This window comes from Stigmatopora nigra, chromosome 9 (genome assembly GCF_051989575.1).
Source record: "Stigmatopora nigra isolate UIUO_SnigA chromosome 9, RoL_Snig_1.1, whole genome shotgun sequence".
Lineage (NCBI taxonomy): Eukaryota > Metazoa > Chordata > Actinopteri > Syngnathiformes > Syngnathidae > Stigmatopora > Stigmatopora nigra.
The window spans coordinates 11,577,039-11,598,431 of record NC_135516.1 but is presented as its reverse complement, the minus strand read 5'-3'; the positions used below and the strand labels follow the sequence as shown (position 1 = coordinate 11,598,431).

The following is a 21,393-nucleotide window of genomic DNA, read 5'->3' as shown; positions in this document are numbered from 1 at the left end:
CAATTGGTTTAGTGGCACAGTTTAATTGTTGGACTGAATACTGTAATTACCAAACTGTCAGTTCCATCTCAGTACAGAATGAAAGACAACAATACATTATGAGATTGTGTGCTGGCGGATAAGGGGGCGGGTTTGCCTGCATTATGGCAAAAAATGAATAGGATCTCTTATCAGCAAATTGACATATTTGATGATTGATGACTTTGATTATTCTACTGTCTTTGTGGCACTTTTCTTTTGGCTCTTGTGGCCCGTGGCAGCTTTAATGAGTCAGCAGTGAGACAAGTATGTATTGAAAACACTGCTGTGTCAGGCTTGACAAAGCTCCATCCCCATGAGTGAGCTCCCTGTCGACGTACTACACGGTTTGCATTGGATGCTTAAAACTCGTAGGCTGATTTTGTGTTTGAAGCAGCGTGTATTCTCCAGACCCTTTTTCCTCGTCAGGGGAGTGCTTATTACAACGACGCGTTCGAAGCCAAAGTAAACCCATGAGAGATGACTGACAATCACCGACCGTCAATGGCGCAAAGAACTGAGAATGAATTTAGCATTATCTGTTTTCCTTAGATATACATCTCACATTTATTTCTGTACAATAATCTCTTTCTATGACTGTTAAATTCAACCAATTAACATGAAATAAAGACAACATAATTTTGACTATTAGTCGCAGCTATAAGGACAACCCTTAGGGTAATTAAGTTACTTTTATGTGAAAATGTTTCAATATTGAATTGAATTTATTGTCATTATGATGCCCATAGTTAGCAGGGATAGAGATATTTTTATTTTTTTTTAAAGAAAAAGCAAATTGTAACTCCATTGGGTTTTAGTCTGGGGAAAAATGATCATAAACTACCGCATACCATATACTATAATATTGCACTACTTACAATGTTATTGTGCCCATTACGCCAATTAAAAATAATATTTTCATATTATAAATTGGAATAATGGATTATATCTTAGAGACTGTTAGCATACATTTAGTTACATAGTGATATTGAGTACTTAACATTATCAGTGCTTTATAGAACCCAATAAAAATGGCAACAAAATCAACAAATTTGAAGTACCCATCAAATATGTGCCTTCTCTATTAATGTTAAATTTACCTCGTCCTGTGCTGTAATGTTGCAATTTGTCACTGTAGACGGCCTCCTTACTGTAGGCCCTTTTCCTAGAGTAACAACAATAAGACAAAAGAAGAAAAAAGATAAACATCAGATGATAGGTGGCATGAACAAGGTCCTGGCAAATGCCAAAGAGTAAACATGGCTGCAATATAATCGGTTACACGAGGGTGGGCTGAAGCTTCTGCAGTGCTAAACGAAGTTCATGAAAATGAGCAGCGTTTTAATTAGATCTCGATTGGATCGCTTTGCTTTTCATGTCTCCTCTGCAATGCCATCAAAAGAGCTCGGCCTCTTTTGTGAAAGCTCAAAGTTGCGCACGGCTCAGCAGAATCGGTGTGACCTTCAAATATCTAAAGCAAGGTTGCCTTAGCAATGTGACAAAGTGACCGGCAAATGCCAAATTAAATCAGCTCAACTTCATTAATAAGTTGGAGATGTTGAAGTTCTTAATATATAACTATGCAACATTGTGGAATAAGCTTGCGGGTATTGAAAAAAGCTTTTTTGCATTGGTTTATGGACCAAGTATTTTCTATGGATAAGAGTGTACTGCAGTAAGATTGTTTATTATGCTTTTACATTGTCAGATTGGGAAAATTAATGAAAATGGTGGTTACCTGCTGCACACGATAGATATGGCGACAAGCGAAACAATGAAGACCACTCCTGCAGCTGCGGACCCCGCAATTAGAGGAAGTTGCTCTCTCAGCTCTGATTTGAAGTCATCTAGAAATGTGGAAACACAGATATTCTTAGAATAGTACTTAATAATCACAATTAATAACAGAATTGTCCTGGAGAGAAAAAAATAAGTGTTTCTGAATGACCATTCATAATAATAATAAGTGGACTGTGTAACTATTTTAAAGATTTCAACATCTTTTGATCGGTAATTTCTAAAAGTTATAAAATTAATTTTTCATAAGTAGAATCACTTTTTACATGCAAGTTCCCAGGTTATTATCCAAAAGGTCCCTAAACCTTTAAAAAGTATAACATGATCCTAATTTTGTATGAAATATGTATTTGAAAAAGTTAAAAAAAACATGTTTTTTTTTTTAATTAAGCCATAAAAATAACTAAATAGCATTTTTTAAAAAAAGTAAATATATGTACGCTTATGAAAAAAATAGGAAATAAAAAAGTTTTGGTCAGTGCAGGCAAATGGTCCCAATAGATTGAATTGCTGTGTAAGGTCATGAGAGTATTGCTAACATAACAAATCTGAGAATGGTCCAATATATTGAGAGAGTACCACATGACAGAAAAATATGAAAAACATACAACATCCCCTCTTTAAAGGGCATGCTTGCGTGGGTTTGGGTTTTCGTGCGAGGAGGGTGTGTACTGAACGGCTCGACTGGCTGCCTGACAGATAAAGAAAACATACCGATGTCTCAGTTGAGAGGCGCTGCTGACTGAAATCCGCTGGGCTTTTACAGCATTGAGTGACAGGTTGTGTTTGATAAACTGAGACAGAGAGGTGCAAAAAGCAAAGCGGCGAGCGAGTGATGCAAGAAAAAGAAAAAATAAAGAACGACAAGGGGGTCCTTATCTTTCAATATAGCCAAACTAGTAAAAGCAACTACACTTTGGATTTCTGTTTCACAAGGTTTGCATCAAAAGACGTGTCACATAAAACCTAAATACTGTGGACTTGGAATTGTTGGCAGCAAAAAGTGTTGTAATCAATGTTCCCTATACGCTGTGCAATTGCACACTACTCTCGTCTTCTCTGTGCAGCAGCAATCATGGTGGTGCGCAGTAAATAAAATCCAATTTTTATTGTATTTCTTTTTAAAAAAATATTTTTTTCGGATTATAAAAGGCGGTATTGGTGGTAGTAGTGATAGTAGCAGCAGTAGTAGTCGTAGTAGTAGTGGTAGTAGCAGCAGTAGTAGTCGTAGTAGTAGTGGTAGTAGCAGCAGTAGTAGTCGTAGTAGTAGTGGTAGTAGCAGCAGTAGTAGTAATAGGGGTAGTAGCAGCAATAGTGGTAGGAGCAGAAGTAGTAGTAGTAGCAGCAGCAGTAGTAAGTAGTAGCAGTAGTAGTAGTAGCGGCAGCAGTAGTAGTAGTAGCGGCAGCAGTAGTAGTAGTAGCAGCAGCAGTAGTAGTAGTAGTAGTAGTAGTAGTAGTAGCAGCAGTAGTAGTAGTAGTAGTAGTAGTAGTAGTAGTAGTATCAGCAGTAGTAGTAGTAGTATCAGCAGTAGTAGTAGTATCAGCAGTAGTAGTAGTGGTAGTAGTAGTAGTAGTAGTAGTAGTAGTAGTAGTAGTAGTAGTAGTAGTAGTAGCAGCAGCAGTAGTAGTAGCAGCAGTAGTAGTTGTAGTAGTAGCAGTAGTAGTAGTAGCAGCAGTAGCAGCAGTAGTAGTAGCAGCAGTAGTAGTAGTAGTAGCAGCAGTAGTAGTAGCAGTAGTAGTAGTTATATAGGCTTATAAATTAGATGGAACATTGGTTGTAATCTAGCACTTTGTTTGTTCGTCTTTTTCTATTTTCCTAAAAACAGGTGATGTATACTTTGAAGTAAAATATAAAATAAAATCACACCAAAAAGGAGGTGCCCATGCCCGATGTTTAAACATATTTGGGTATTCAAATAAATATGACATAAATAAAGAGCCTGTGACTTTGTCCTACTTTAGAGTTTTTCTTCATAAGATTTTCCCTGTCAAGGTTTTTTTGACTTCAAATGTTCGCGAGTAACCCTCTTAAGCGAGAGTCGGTCATCATTGTTCATTTTTGGCAGTGAATGCAAAGATTGATTCGGCAAATCATCTTTTGGCAAAATCCAATTCTCTTCGTAGAAGGAGCTTAGAGGACTAGAAGGATAAGGAGGACAAGTGCATATCTGGAGTGAGTCGTGGGAGCTGGTTGGAATACGTACATTGAGGACAGTATGTGACAAGAGCAGTACACTCTTTCAGCCGGGTACATTTGTCAAGAATGTGTGTGATGAGTGTCGCCGGAACTCCAATTCGCAGGCGTCTGCTCTCTTTTTTTCATGCAGAGTGCTGATGAACTTTGACAGCAGAAAATCACACTGCAACATGTTCCATTTCAAACAGGCGCCATTTGCAATCAGTTAGCATTTTTGGGTGTTGGCCTATTTTGCAATAGGAGACATCAAGTCACCTTACCCAAGAAGCAATCACCTTTTGTTCAGTGTGCTTGTCAATCAAACTGATGCCTGTTTGTCATTCCAAGGAGTTATAGTAAGACATTTAATATTTTGGCTGAATTGGTGGTTTTAATGAATTATGTTCAGTCAGATATTGGTGTAAAATAATAAAATTGAACATGACATTTGAGCAGATTTCTTTGTACTTTGTAACCCATTGAGTGTTGAATATGTTATTGTTAGGGTGTTAAATCCTTACCTTGTATGGATAATAAAGTATAAACTGATAACGAACAAAAAAATAAACACTTTCTTTTAGCCGACTTGGAACAAAGAATATCGTCAACTAATAATCTCACACTCCAATTCGACGATGGTTGGGTTAAAAACCACTTAAACTAGCTTTTTGGATAAAACACAGTTAGTTGCACAAGAAAGTCCTACACAAGAACTCAAACCTGACTATAAAATGAATTATTTTAGCTGCAGAAACAAAAGTCAAATTGAACGCTGCCCTCCACATCTACTCATAAGACGGCAGTATCAAATACGATGCAAGACGCTGAGTGTTGGCGTGTGTGAGAGTGAATGCAAGAAAAAGAGGGAGGATGGTAAGAGAGTGAGAGACAGTGTAGGGCAAAAGAGAGCTATTTCTCCTGGCTCATAGATCCTTACCATCTGTGAGGGTTTGGAAGCACATCTTGCTGCTGAATTTGCCAAAACCAGCAACGGTCCTTGCCCGCACCTGCACTACATACACTGTGCCTGAACGCAGGGTTTCCACGCGTGCTGAGTTTGTTTGGCTCCGTAGAATGGTGGAGTTAATCTCTGCATGGTCCTGCAAGCCATAATGTATAAACAAATTAGCAACAAAAAAAGCAGAAAGAAATGATAACAACAGTAGGAGTGATTCCACTACAATATAGTGTAAAATATCTTTCAAAGAAAGAGTAATATGTTCCTATATGAACTAAAAAAAAGTGGTATAAAAGTGGCTAAAAACACTCCATAATGATTTTCTTTATATTGACACTAAAGCCCAGCTTTAAGTATTTTTGTTTTCAGATTTAGACATATTCACGACTATGTTTTGCTACTACATGCTTCTAAATTGCTTAGTGGGATGGTTATATAAAATAGTGTCATTTGAAATGGTTCCTTTGCTTTAGAAAGCGCTTAATTCTAAAGGGTAGATAATGGGTAATCCTACAAACAAAATTATGAAGTGAACAGAAGGATTCATTAGTTATGGATCCAGTTTTATTGTTGGTATATTCGTAATTTCCAACTGCCACGTTTTATGATAATCTAGGTGTGCATGCCTCTGCTTGATAGTTAGTTTTAGATTCGGTGCCAATATGCCAAAGGCCTTCATTAATAACTTAGACCTGTCAACTTCTCATACACAAAAGCAACTATGACAGCCTGTAAATAAAAGCATAAGGCACTACTACATCCATGGCTGCAGGCTGCTGATTACTTGATGAAGACATACGGTTCAAAGGATCAGCAGGAGGGATATTGCATGTGTCTGTAAAACTGTGAAAATATGGTTTAGGGATTTAAAAATCTGGACTGTGTCTTATAAACCATATGTGGCTTGTATAAGAACACATGGAAACTAGGCTTTAAGGTTGACAAAGCAAGGATGGAAGTCATAAACAACATTAATAGAATTATCCAACCCAAGTGGTTAAATTGTTTATCCCAAGTTGGTCTGATGATGTTGTAAACACGGTTACCATTTTGAAACCTAGAGACACAAAATTGCATTAACTCTTACAGGTTTAATGAAAATAAATGCTTGAGCTTGAGACTGAAGGACATTCTATTTTAGGACAGCCTTTTTTTTTAATTCAATAAAAAATCTACCTTGTTTAATAATTTAATGTTATAATTCACTTTTGCTTTTGACATCACACCATCTGTTAACCTCATCAATGAGATGCATATGTAAATTATCCTTTTTTAAATCTATAAAAACAGAAGCGGGGCTAAAAAAGAAGCCAGTCATCGTCCCTCCCATAAATGAATGAAACCAGTCAACATCTTGAGGACAAGTCCAAGTGCAAATAGACCACTTGGTGCATTTGAAATAGCCCACATCCAAGAATTTAGCTCTATGAACCACTCTCTCCATCTGTTGAGTTTTCACAGGAGGACAGGTGACCCAACAGATGGCAAACATCCAATGGGGGGGGGGGAGTATTCCTTATGGGTGCACACACTTGGAAGGGCTCTATCATGCTGCCAGTCAAATGGGGATTACACACAAACACACCAAACATGCATTTACTAAGAAAAAAAATCTGGCAGACTCTTCAGTTAATAGGTAAGAATGTGGATCTATAAATTGGGGTCTTAACTGTTGCTGGACAATTATGATTAGTTAGACCAAACCTTAACTGATAAACAATAAGGGCAGATAAATCTACCAAAAATATTTAAGATAAACTGCAAACAAAGAGTCTTCATACACTGTGCGCTAATGTTGAAGAACTAAATATCCCACCAACCTGGCGTCTTGGAAATACATAAAAGATTAGTAATGGTCAAATTTGGAGATATATCAATGGCCTTTATAGTAACTTTTTTTTCGAGAAATGGTCCAATAGTACTTTTCTTGGCTAAAGCAGTTTTACTTAATCAGCCAACTGTAAGTGCAACAAAGGACTGACTTTCTTTTGACCATTCGTTTATTTTTTTATTTTTTTTTGCAAGAATCTATTGTCTTATCCAAACCTGGAATAGAATTATAATTAACTTGGTGTTTGTGTGTGTGTATCTGTATGTGTGCACGTGTTTTACCAAAATGCCAACCACACAAAATGGACAGCATGGCCACTTGGCCCAAAGACAGGCATGGTGGGGTGTACCATGTGTCCACACACACACATAAACACTCACACATGGGAGGAGGTGCAGTGTAGATTTTAGTAGAAAAGATAATAGAAAAAAAGTGTTAGGGAAAAAAAATAATGGATAATATACAATAGTTAAAATATCCCTTTTTCAAGTCTGTACAAGATGTGACGAAAATAAATGAGTTCTGAAGTAAATGTGCAGAAAATGTCAGTTGACTAAGGTTTTCTGTCTATTTTCCTGTTTCTGCATTCCTTTGAGATGACTATACCTGATATTCTTAATATCTAGAGACTGATGAGCTAGTGGAGTGTGGAAACAAACCGAGCATGAGAGAAGAAAGCTGTTGTCAAGTATGAAATGTATACGCCCTTTTTTTCAGTTTGGGTTTAAAAGTAGTCTGTATGACATCTAAGAATATTTTGTTATGATCGAGGCTAGTTAGACGAGGTTGAGTATCTTTTCTGATGCATTCATCAACTAAAGAATGTTGTTTGGAAATGCCGCAGTTTATGTTTACCTGAATTATCCCAGTTCAATGAGTGTGTCACCCCGTCCTTAGTGGTTTCCTAATATGCCATTACGCTGCACTCATCTATTTGCGTGAGAACGTGCTACGTAAACATCAGCAGGATTAGGTTTCATTGATATTCATGAACTAATAGGAGCCTGTATAATTGTTATTTACATGACGCTAAGCTGTCTGGAAGATAAGCTTCTTCAAGTCCTTGATGATTGGAATCCCTTTCATGAACAAAGCAAAACAAGTGTAGAAGCAGTACACCATGTTTTTTTTTTTTAACTAAACTGAGCAATGACTCGGGAGAGACAAAGATACTACTATACATTTGACTTCCAGATATTGATTAGCAAACTTTTGCTAGAATTAGTTTAAAACAAGTATTTCAAATGATAATTTATACACTATGGAGTTCCATCTTTTATTGAAAATAGGCAAAAGTGCATGACTAGCAATGCACTGCCAAATCGATCAGCTTTACGAGGACAAACCTGAGCCCTGAAAAAGAAGCTCAAGTCTCTGATCTGCAGCTATCGTTATATCTGAGGCCTTGGGAAAAAAGCTACAGGTCAATACTAGACCTTGGGGCTGGGTTGGCGACTTAATAAAGCAGATGCATTGTATGTGAGCAGACGGGTCGATGTGATTCACCCCTCAGAGGCAATGCATTTTCACTGCAGTGCAGGTCGGTCGGTTTAATGTGGGGTTAGGACTGAGATCACAGGTCAACAAATTTGTCTCTATTTGCAGCAGAACTCCCAAAGGGGAGGATTGAAGCAAACAAAGTGAAACAACATGATCAAGCTGGTAATCCCTTAGCATTTCGGTTCATTTATTGCTATTTTTCACATGTTATGAATGGAATTGCGCAAGACTCACAACAATGGCTTTGATTTGGGACGGATAAATTGAAGAAAGGGTTAGTTAGAAAAATAAACTATAGTGGACTACAAAGGACAGGAGTTTAAGAGTGCAAATTACAATCATATTCGTAAGGTTGACTATGTCTGACGAGGCATGATTGAGGTTTTAGGGTATTTGAGTCAATCTCTACAATGTAATTGCTTTTAATATATTTCATGTTTAGAATTGTTGTCCTTAAATTGAAGCTTTGCATAAACTTTAGTACCAAACGAGTTGCTTGTACACCAACAAGATAAACCGTCAATAAACCACAAAGCTAGAAAACTGTCACAACAAAAACAACAGTCGACAAATGTGCGAGTGTTGTTTACGATTCTTGAACCAAGAAAGAAAATACAAGGATTTGTACAGCACACACATCACAGTCAAATACAACTGATTAATTAAATGATTATCTTACTTTCTCATGGTAACGTAGCTCATAGTCCAGAATGATGCCATTGGGTTGTTCTGGTTGTGGCCATGACAACGTGAAGCTATTCATGGTGGAGCTGATCTGGTGCATGATGGGAACAATGGAGGGAGCTGTAAGAGAGAAAACAAATACACACCAAAGATCTTTATAAGTCTGGAAATACCTTAAGTGAGCACTGCACTTAAACGATAGTGTATATGACTCTTTAATGTAATTTGACTCAACAAGATTATAATTGACAGGAAGCACTGCGTATACTGTCTGATATAATCAGTATTCTTTAATTGTCCAGTAATCACATAGCCACTATTTAAGAGTTTAGATTACCTGAGCAGGGCAGGAAGCCAAATACCGTAAATTGAGCCACAAATGTGAATTAGAAGTGAAACAATGAACTCATGATATTATCACAAATCAACATTCCTGGGCAGCTAACCAATTGCTGCTTTGCCAGTTTGATTTAGGAAGACCAACATGAAAAGAAATGAACTGTAAAACCAATCTCTTTAAAAAAATAACATGCACTACTGCATTCTGGGTATTACATTGACTTCCTGGTGCTCATTTTCTATTTATTCCTGGAGAGATAAAATTAGTTACTGAGCAGTTCTTAATTGAGTTGTAACATATAGATTGTACTTCAAAGTAGTGACTTTTTAAATTGTCTCTTTCTGACCTTTAATATTTTCCATATGTTTTCCTTATTTGCAGTTAATGTTGCTCTTTGGGCTTCATTAAGAAGTTTTCTTCAATTGTCAATGGAAAAGTTCATGCATGGTCGAATATAAAGATGTTGTGATGAGAATCAGCAACTCGATATATATGAGGGTATGATCCAGAGGAAGAAAAGGTTGGGGTTTCCTCTCTGGAATGAGATCATGCCCTTCATTCCAAGAGGAGTTCAAGTGTCTTGGGGTCTTGTCGAAGGAGTAAAGAAAGAATAGAGATGGAGATTGACAGGCAGATTGAAGCAGCTTCTGCACTGTTGCAAACTCTGCGGAGGTTTGTTCTGAAACTGGATGAAAGACTGCCCTCAAATTCACCCTGCTAGGATGTATGTCACTTTTAACCATCTGTATTGCATTGTAATTTTAGTCACGGTCCATGGTGCTCTATTAGCTTTAGTTAGATGAAGACCTTGACTGACTGAATTAGTCTTGAAACTCTGCAATTTTCTGTTTATTCTAAAATTATTGTCTTTGTCAAATCTTCATTATCTATAAACTCATTGGACTTTGCTGAGGAACTGTGTTTTTCTGAGGGAGGAAGGCAATTATCCATGTAGTGTGTGTCTACAAAGTTTGAAGTAGAAAATATCTCTCTGACTTGGATTGTAAGGCGTTAATGGTTAGTTCAATAGAGCATTGCACATAAACTGAAACTCTCGTCATATTTCAAGCTAAGGGACGTTAGGGTGAGCGCTTGAGGGCTTGTTTTATTTTTTTTCGGCAACTGGAAAAGGTACCATATGCCAGTGCAGAATGAATTACCCCCATCTTTATCTCTTCCATACGTGTGTGACATTTACAGATCCAGTTTTGGATTGTCATGGCTGACGGAGACATGAAAGGAGTTTAATAACCTTGCCCTCCACTTGTGAGGGGGGGAAATACATTTCCTGGCAACTGATAAGTTCTGTTTTTTTTTGCATTTTTGAATTTGTTGTGTTACTAGGCTAGGGGTGCCGGGTTCTGAAATGTCACAGATTTACAAAGAGCGGAGTGCAGGCTTTGCATTTGTTTCTACATAACTATAAATGACATTATAGTACAATCAAATGAGTTTTTTAGTGTGATAAATCTGTGAAATTAACACATTTTAAACAAGGTCCAATAGTAAAAAAAGGAAAACCCATGGCCTTCAGAAATATATTCCACGAGTAAACATGACTTGACATTATTTGGAATGGTAATAAGAATAGTTATCTAATCCAATCCAATCCAATAATCAAAGAAATGCATAAGTAAACCAATGTTGGATTATACAATAAACATAATATAAGCTTTGTATTCGCTAATTTTCAGTTAATTGTATTGATAGTTGTAAAAAAGAAGATTTTAGCCTTTTAAGTACCTGTATACAGGTTGTAAAAATATAAAAAAGATGGTCTCCTCCAAGCCTGTCCTCTACATTTTAGTCCAATCAGTCTTTTGGCTCTTGGCCTGCCTTGCCAGCAAGGCTTCGTCATTTTTCCACCTGGCCTCAACTTGCCATCTTTCTGAACAAGTCCTCTGCTAAAATGGCATCCTCTTTCAACTTAATGGTCCTTTTTATCTGGTTCCTGAGTGTTTGTTCAAATTCTTTGCAATGTCTTTTTCAGAGACATTCTATGGTCCCATCAGTACTTGAAAAGGGGGAAAATATAAACTTTTTGATGTATTCCTTCAACAGTTTACTATCAAATCCTGTTTAACATGAATTTGGTAGCCTATTTCACAGCTTGAATTGGATTAAATATTTCTAAATTGAAGTGTATAATTACCATGCTAAAATACAATTGTAAATAAATATTTGGATTATGAGTATCAGGTCAGTATGAAGAGATTTTGTGGTATTACTATCCCTTGACTCTCACATTCTTTCATCCTTCAATAGAGAGTGAGAAGGATGAGTATCACCTTGTAGCACTTCAGCCTCTTAGGCTGCTTCATGCTCCAGTAAGAGGAGTTAGGTGGTGCTCCCTAGGCTACATTATCAATTACTGGTCACAGGCACATGTTGTGCTTCGTGACGGAGCCTGTGTGGAAAACTCCACGTGACGAAATTTGCAGGTGACTATGAATTAGCATTTGAAAATGTATTTGCACCATTGGAGTCTTTTTGCATGGGTATTAGTATGGTACAGAAGTTTAATTATTTAACTGTTGATTGATTGAGAAATGTCATTCACAGTCAAATTGAATTGAAATTGAGAAAAAGAAAGAAATCATTGCAAAGAAAGGCTACTACTATGTGAAAATAGACATAATTTGGCAAGTTATGAAGACAATGAGGAAACCAAATCCTTAACTTAAAAATACACAGAACACGTACGCCCCATTGGATGTTGTACAATAGGGTATTTCGAAAAGTGTTTTTCCGTATACAGTGTTCCCTCGCTACTTCACGCTTCAGCTATCGCGGACTCAGAGCTTCGCGGATTTTTTTCAGGAAAAAATAAATAAAAAATTTAAAGATATTAAGTTAAAATGATAAATTACATCATTTTACAAGAGGTGGAAACAAAATATTCAATAAGAATTAAGTAATTGCATCAAAAAAAGGCCAAAGAAATGGTCAATAACATGGTGAGAGTTCAGGAATCGCATTGATGCTTTTGTGCACGTGTTATACGTTTCTTTAAGCATTTTTGAAGGGGTACGCCTACTTCGCGGATACGCGGCTATTACGGGGGGTCCCGGTCCCCATTAACCGCAATAACCGAGGGAACACTGTGTAGAAATATATTGTGATGCATTTGTCTTCATGAAATCCCACTGATTTTGATTATGGTCTTCTAAATTACCTTGTCCTTGCGTTTTTTTGTGTGAAAAGAGCCAATCTGTCTATACGAGGTTGGGATTCAGCCTAATGATGCACCGCCATCCCCTCCAAGTGTGTCCCCCACTGTCACCCAGGGACAGTGATGCTGACAATGATTGGTGACTGTGTCCGGTTCTCCTCTCTCTTCTTCCTATTCATTGTTACGATGCTCTACTTTTATCTGGCCCAACTTGCTGCCCCTGGCTTTTAATACAGAACTTGGCTCACCATTAATCAAAGTCAGAGAGCCCCTCAGTGTCTGGCTGCGACAGAAAGAAGAAGAGAGAATGATACAGAGAAAATTGGAGAGACATGGAGAGAGAAAGAGAGAGAGAATTGAATGAAAAATAAATTAAATGTAGTGCAGAAGGTGATAATATTTTTTTATAATTGTCTAGCAGACTCATATGCATAATTAATTTCAAAGCATCACTGCTCTTCTTCAACAATTGATGAATTTCAAAAAATACAAATTTATACCCTGGAGTTCCTGTTTGTTACACACAGATACAGAGTTGAAAATATAATAACAATTTCCCCAGCTAATACCAATTAACCTAATTTGCTGACAACTATGTATGTGTTGCATTTATATTGTGGTTTGGAATATATTGGCTTTATAATTACAAGAAGCCGCATTCTAATTGGACCTCAAAGTTTCATAAGAAGAGTGTAGATCAGGGGTGTCAAACATACGGCCCGCGGGCCGGATCCGGCCCGTCTGGTGGTTTGGTACGGCCCGGGGAAGAAAGCTGCATTGTATAAAAAAAAAAAAGAATTTTCTTTAAAATTTGTAGTTCTTGTATTATCCGCGCAGTGTTTTAGTATGTGCAGACAACATGAATTGACATTTATTTATGTTCTTATGTTATTGTCTTGTTCGTAATATATTGTTCATAATGTAAAAGGAAAATTCTGTTTATAAACATTTTGATAATTTACTCATTCTTTGCACTAATTGTTAGTATTAGTGACTAATACAAAGGAAAATAGTCGGCTTATTGTTAGTTCTATGTAGCTGTATTTGGCCCGCAAACCAAAGGGAGTTCGACACCCCTGGTGTAGATGGTCAAAGCCCAAAGGACCAGATCAACAATATCTACATAGTAAATTACCTGCTTTAAACATTTAACAGTATGTTGGTCACATCATGTAATTAAAAGGCAGGGTCAGTAGCTAAAATGTAACAGTAAGAAAATAGAAAATTTGTTCTGTACACCCAAATACATAACAAATTTCAACTAGTGTTACAATACATTTTTGTGAACTGAATTGACCGTAGCTCCGGAAGCTTTTAATATTCCTCTTGAAGAATTTGGCATCACCAGTGTCTACCTGTGTAACAGGAACAACGCAATTACCTAGCAACAAAAGGCCACAAAGAGCAGGACACACGCTTGGCAGATTACACTTCATTACCACAGCCAACCTCGATAATAGACATTGACATTTCTTCCCCTCCATCTATCTGTCAAGCATGCTATTAGCCTGTCAAAGCACTATTAGTCCACCTTTGTAATAAGGCCTATTTATTCTCATCCCCCCCCCCCCACTTGCATTGCCATGGTTGCACAGATTGGTTGTCTTCCCACTAAACATGTCACTAAATCTTTCCATTAGTTTGTTATTAAATCCTGTATCAACAAATATTGAAAACATCAGGTGCCTAAGATATTTCATTATATCTTCAAAAAATGTAAAGCCATTTTGAAGTAAACGTGCAAAGTTTTAGGGGACCTAAAGTTTAAAGTTGAGACACAAAATAAGTGCTTACATCAGTTTATACAGATGGCTGCAACTTAACCGGAATAGAAGCACTAGAGAAGCATAAAAATGGCCCTAGCAGAAAGGGACAACAGCACAACTTCAACACGCACAAAAATAATAGCAGAAAGTGCCAAAAAACACAGGTTTTTTGCTTGTATTTCCATCACATGGCAGCACAACCCTGAAAACAAAAGCTGTCTATATACAGTAGCCTAAGTAAGTATTCTAAGGTCTCATGTAGGTTGGCTTCAAACACAAATCATCACTCATTTGATTTGAAACAAGAAAGCCTCAAAACTTACAAATAAGTGTTTTTTGTGAAGTTTGGTTAACTGAGAGATTGGGCATGTGGGCTTTGATGAATCTTAAGATTTGCAGGCACATTTTGAGTGGGGTGTAGCCATCTGTAGCAACAGTAGTGGCGACTTGCTGTGCAGCGTTGCACTCAAAACAAAGTCTTATGAAGCACTGACCCAAAGAAAACAACAAAGCGGCTTTTTCAGCCTGAAAGCTGCAGATGTGAGAGCCTCGGAGCGGAAAAAAAGACAGGAGATTTAAAGATGTGGTTACTTCAGTTAAAAAAATGCACCATCAACTGAAAAGGCATTGAAAATGTAAACTGAGGGCTACTATCTTAATTGGTTTGATCTGGAAACAAACCGTGACGGGAGTATGATTACGACTATCACAGAAAAACTCAGAATATCCAATTTCTAATGCTTTGTTTGGATTCAGGCTTGTAGGGAATCCTATACTGTGCGTTGGCCTGAAACCAGCTACCATTTTTGCTTCCAGCCTAACATTTATTACTCACAGCTGACCTCTGTAAAATTCCTTTGGCACTGCAGTCACCGCACTGTGACTTGAGATACTCAAATACACATGGCGAAAAAGGTGGTCTGAATTTAACATTCCCTCCCACTCGTGTATTGAAAAAACAAAACACATTTCTCCCGTGAGGTAGCACAAGAGGCAAGAACAATGTTGTAAGTACCGTATTTTCACGACTATAAGGCGCACCGCATTATAAGGCGCACCCTCAATGAATGACATTTTTTCATATATAAGGCGCACTGTATTATAAGGCGCACTGTCTATTTTGGAGAAAATTTAAGACTTTTAAGTGCGCCTTATAGTCGTGAAATTACGGTAATTGCTATTGACTTCCAGGTATGAAGCACTGAATACCCAGTCGCATCTAGAGCCAGCCATTGTTGATGTTTTGGATTTTTTTGTATAAAATCTTGCAGTGGGGGAGGAGCTATATGATGGAAGATGTTGTAAACTAAGATGGCATCTGCATATTTAACAGTATTGTTTCAGTTCAGCCGTTTGTGTTTTTTTAATATCTAACAGTTGTGGTTTTTAGTTTTTGGTTTTCTGTTTTATCCATATATAAGGCGCACTGTATTATAAGGCGCACTGTATTATAAGGCACACTGTATTATAAGGCACACTGTATTATAAGGCGCACTGTATTATAAGGCGCACTGTATTATAAGGCGCACTGTATTATAAGGCGCACTGTATTATAAGGCGCACTGTATTATAAGGCGCACTGTATTATAAGGCGCACTGTCTATTTTGGAGAAAATTTAAGACTTTTAAGTGCGCCTTATAGTCGTGAAAATACGGTACATAATGACTTAAGGCTAATTAGTCCCATTTTTTTAAGGTTAGCACGCCCTGTAGCCACTTACCGGCTTGGTTGGTGGTGATGTCGATAGACACGTGCTGTGAAGGATATGGGCTCTTATTGCTGACACCATTGACTGCTTGTATCTCGAAGGTATATAGAGTGTGCGCCAATAGGTTGCTGATAAACACTCTGGTCTCTGTTAGACCCAGTTGACGTGGGAGGAACTCCACATTGTCATCGCAGTGGGAGCAGGAACGTTGATCAGCTTGGCACTTTTTGCACAAGATGTTGTAAACCACATCCCCACGGCCGCCAGTCTCTCTTGGCGAATGCCATTCCAGGATCACAGAGGTCTCATTCACTATGGAAATGACATTTCTTGGGCTGGATGGGACACCTGTAAGACAACGTTACCCGTTAAAGTTAAAAACTGGAAGATCGGGGGGAAAATAAACATTTCGATTATGTGCATATTACTTTAATTACCCTTATAGTGATAGTCATAGTAAGCGTAAATGGAAAAAAATGTGATTTAGTTGGATAATGGACATTGAAAATGCTAATTTATTCCACTCACATCTGGAAGGATTATACGATGAAACGTTTATGTCTATCAAACATTGGTTATTTAGCAAAATGCAATGTTGCATAGAGTATTCAAATCCAAGTGGATCTGGAGATTCACGTTCCTATTCACTCCCCAGGAGCAACACAGCTGGAGGCTGGAGCAAAACCTCCCAAATGAGATTCATAGAAAAATCACACAACGATAAAACAAAGTGCTTTGCTCGAGTGGCGCATTCAGATTTGGCTGCTTGAAAAAAAAGATTCTTCACTAGCAACCAATTGGAGTTTAGATCTCTAAGAGTTCAAATGACGCTGCATATTCTTCACTGCCAGTGGGATACCCTCTAGCTGTTCGGTTATATCTTGGTCCTAAGATGGTACACTGATCAAAAACCTTCTTAGTTTTGGTACGACTTCCCTAGTGACAATATCAGAATTCAATTCTTCCCTATTAAATCTGACATTCATATAAAAGATTAAACAAACCAATTTCCCACATACACAGTGACGGTAAGCATTTAAAAAACAACTAATTTTTCAAAAAACAACAAAATGATCAGTTGAATTTACAGCAATTTGGCCCTGAACCTCATTATTTAAAATTATTGTGTATGTTATTCAAAATGATTGTATACATGAGCATATATACCTGCTAGAAAAGAACATATACTTGAATGCTGAGTTCCCACGCTTCCCTTACCATATAAAAATTAACTATGACTTGTCAGCCATTACGAAGGGTGACAGCAGGCTTCTCACACTTTTGTCCCAGATCCAGCTGAGCTACACATGCTGAACTGACATGGGAAATCAGATGTGACTGCCACTTATCCAGCGATTTACAAAGTATTAGTGCAGCCCATGGCTGTTTTAATTGGCCATAGGATTTAATTTGTAGGGAACATTCCTTACAGGCTCTCAGCTGGTCTTCATTTAGCCATGCCAGTCACAATTGTTTGCCCACAGAGATATGTTTCTTTGATTGAACTACTATTTCATGTCATCAAATCTAGGCCCTGTCGAAAAATGAGTCTTTAATTTAATAATTAATAGTATTACTAGTCAAGGGCAGTGAGTGGGGTGCATTCAAGTGCAAATTACAATTCTGTTCCATTCAATTAAATTGATTTTGCATGAAAGGCCAATTCTAAAAAAAAAAGAAGAAGGAAAAACCAATTAGAATGCTTGTTATTATCAAGGATTTTGTATGTAATTTAGATTCTGTGCCTGTGTGGATTCGCCAACTATCTCCAAAAACTGTTCAGAAATACCTGTTTGGATATGCCATGTTACCTTCAAGTATAAATGGTTGTTTTTGTGTTGTAAGTTGTATTTACTTGGTGCTTATATGAAGTATTCCCTATGTTTCCTTACTGAAACCAATGTGGACACATTGTTTACTTGTTACCCTTAAAAAGGCTGTGGGTCTCTGGTGTCTGCTCTTTTAAATTGTTTGTTTTTATGTTGTGAAACAGGCTTGAGTGAGCAACAGAAGGTCCCTGTATGCAGATACCGATCACAGCTAGGGTAAACTGAAAGGACCACTGAAGGGTAGCGTGGGCTGGTGAGAGCTAAAATACAACATGTTATGAAGACTAATAATTTGTGGGTGTCTAAAAGATGGCGGTTGGGATTAGGTGTCTACTGGCACTGTCCAGATACAATTCTTAGCCACAACATTGGTAGTACTTGCACAAAACATTACTTTTGAAGGACATTTTAAAAGTAGTGCGTTTAAAAACATGTTATAATAACTTGTATTGATTGCTGTGATAAAAAAAAACTCCCTCACTGGAAAGGACAAGGTTTTTTCAGATGAACTATACTATAGGTGTATGTAGGGACTCTTTACGTATAAGGATGTCAAGATGTGAATTGCTGGTTTAGACTGCTGTGTTAAAAATTACGAGTCGCAAGATTGCTGCTGCCATTGCTCTCTTAGGGCTAAGTTAGAGTCAGCAAAAGATGATACATTGGGTTGGTTTAGAGCTGTGATAGTTTGGCCTACCACCAAGAAGAAAGTTGATGAGCATGAGGGAGCGATGAGGTGACTTTTTCTACAATGGTTGCTCTTATCAGGCCAAGGGTGCATTAAAGAGATTCTTACAAGGATGATCTCATGGCCTACCTCCTGTTGAGATCTGAGGAAGTCAAAGCATCGAGCTAAGCTACTACTCTGTAGTCAGAAAAAGCATTGGAGATTCTGTTGCAAGATAATTCGTTTAACACACATTTGAGGAGGAATTGCAGTCTTCCTTTTCAGTGATCAAAGGGGTAGTTGACAATTTCAAGCCATCCATCCCACTCTTTTTTAAACAATAACGAATAAAAGTTCTTTCAAGCTTACATTTGATGTATTTTTCCTTCATTCATTCATCATCCATACTGATCATCCTCATAAAGGTTGCAAAGGGTCTCTGGAGGCAATTTGAAGTATTCTTCATTCATTTAAGTATTTATTTTTATCAAAACACCAGAGCGGTCAGTTTTAAATTATATGAGTTATGAGTACTTGAAATAGCAGCATTATACCAGTAGAATTTTCATTTGCCTTTTCATGTCCACTGAATAATTCGCCTAAAGGTGCATTGGTGTTCTGCCAGTTTCTCGCCAAGGTATTGTTGGTAGTTCATATGACAATAAGACTTGATCCAGTCATACAACCTTTCGACCAAAACAACTAGCATGAGTGAACAATGTGCATGAACTGGGGGGGATGGATGTCACATTTGAAATGACAAGCTTATTGAACTGATAATGATAAAAAAGAATATGATGTGATTTGACAGTCTGCTTCTAGAAATGGGACAGATACTTGAGAGCAACAGCTTCCACTTGGGACCTCTTGGCGAGATGGCTTGTGGTGAGCTGAGGGCCGCAAGGTAGAGGCAGATGGTATGCTTGATGGAGCAACTACTAATTCACTAGAGACATGATGCATTCTTGCCAAAAGGATGCCAGGCATGACGAGAGACGATCTATGCCTAAAAGGTGTCGATGCATTCATTGGGGAGCAGTTGGAGCAGTAGAGCAGACGACTACACTGCATTGGGGTTTTTTCATAGCCAAAATTACAACACAAAAACAGAAAAACATGTTTTTAGGTCAAGTAGAATCACTCACTTGTTGTTAAGATGTTTTACAAAAGGTCAAATTAGGCCTGACTGCAAAATACACTCATAATTTACAGTGAGAGGAGCAGTAAAAGAGGTAAATAAAGTCTTTGCACTCATGACTGACCTTTGCAGTGCAAGTGTGTAGCAACAAGCACAACAGCAAGTCTTAGTGTACTGACTTTCCTCAAATAGTATCACTAGAGATTGTGATGCTTTGGGTGGCTTTACTTGGAAATCTAACAGACAGCATCAGGACAGTGTTGGTTTCTTAGCTAGTAATTAGGACTTGAGGGAGTGACAGCAGACGGACTGAAAGAACCACCATGAGATAACTCGACTGAATAAACTACTGGAAAATGCCAAGACATAAGTAATAGGAGTTAAAATGAATGAAATCTGAAAACTTTGACAAATTAAGCTTATCCATGTGAGGAAAAGGGCAAAACAAATCTTCAAATGTCCCTAAAAATAATGTCCTAATCCACTTTCATAAAATTATGTCACATTTATGTTTAAAGATACATTGAACTATGGTTTTGGGATTACAGAAGGCCTAGTGTCAGAACATGTATGTAATGTCCAAGTGTCAGAACATGTATGTCATGGCCACTACTCACTGGTGCAGGGTTCATCTGGCTGATCAGCATCACCGCGGTAGTAACCATTACGACAGACACATATGGTGGCGGCTTCAGTTGTGGAGCGGCTGTTTGGAGGACACTGAAGACATAAACCAGGACCCTGGGTCGACTTGAAGGTACCTGGAGGGCATGCTGGAAAACGAAAAAAATAATACAGTCAGTTAAGTGGACAAAAAACGAAGCCAAAACCAATCAAGGATGATTCATAATGACATAAGCCTAGACAGAAATATACTGAAACTGATAGAAGACAGTATTCAGACACTGAGTGTGTTATGAATATGTATTATTCATTTTTCTGGTGCCATTTCGAATTGGAATATAAGGAAATATTCTTTGTGCTATGGAATTATACTGTGGCCTTCCAATTTGGAATTTGCATGCTCTAATGGTGTTTGCAGACACTGTCCATTGCACCCAACAGTGAGTGTTTTACACTGGTGCTGTCACGTCACAAAACACAGTTTGGACTCAGCTAGGCCCAGAAAACGACAAATCGCTTATAAACAACAACCCCAGGAGCTGTGAAACAGATTAAAGCCTGGCTTCATAAGAAGAAAAACAAACTGCAATGCTGTGATTGCACCCGAAGTATCTTATGAATGAGTAAGCGTGTTTATGTGGATGCACTCACAGTCTTACACATCATTGGTGGGAAAGCAATATACATGCCGGCATATTTTCTGTATCTGTATGTAATTACATCATATTTTAAATCGTATGTCTGCTAATTCAAGGATATTGAAACAGTTAAACGCTCAATCTCAACAGCCGTGATCGCAATAACTGAGAAATATCAGTGATTCCAAAATGATAAAATGCAGTGACATTAAATGAAAACAAATAGAAACGGCTGTGTTTGTTTAATGGAGTGTTAATGCATGCAATATGCCATAAATGCATTAGGAAAAAAAATGCCATTCATCTTTGATATGTTGTGTATCTGTTATGCATATCATATGCCAATGACTTATTCCATGTAGGCAGTACTTTTCACATGTACTAGCATACTTGTACACTAGGAGTGTTCTATTGAAAGCAGCTTGCAGATAAGGCAGGAATTCAACCTAAATACAGACCTTGGTGAAACATAATATACTATAATAATATAATATATTCTATCTTTAATTTAATTAGCTAACCGATTACCAAAGCTACTTCACGGAT

The 21,393-nt window shown here is 37.7% G+C and overlaps 1 protein-coding gene across 2 annotated transcripts in view; it reads right to left on the bottom strand.

Moving 5' to 3' along the window:
• Positions 1 to 21,393, bottom strand: part of ephb1 (EPH receptor B1) — a 104,288-nt gene that overhangs the window by 29,567 nt on the left and 53,328 nt on the right. For both annotated transcript variants that reach the window (XM_077723981.1, XM_077723982.1), the window contains exons 4-9: positions 20,203 to 20,358; positions 15,964 to 16,299; positions 8,960 to 9,084; positions 4,929 to 5,091; positions 1,757 to 1,865; positions 1,119 to 1,183 (exon numbers count right to left, since the gene is read on the bottom strand). In XM_077723981.1, coding sequence (XP_077580107.1) covers positions 1,119 to 1,183; positions 1,757 to 1,865; positions 4,929 to 5,091; positions 8,960 to 9,084; positions 15,964 to 16,299; positions 20,203 to 20,358 — 954 coding nt within the window. The remainder of the gene's footprint in view (positions 1 to 1,118; positions 1,184 to 1,756; positions 1,866 to 4,928; positions 5,092 to 8,959; positions 9,085 to 15,963; positions 16,300 to 20,202; positions 20,359 to 21,393) is intronic.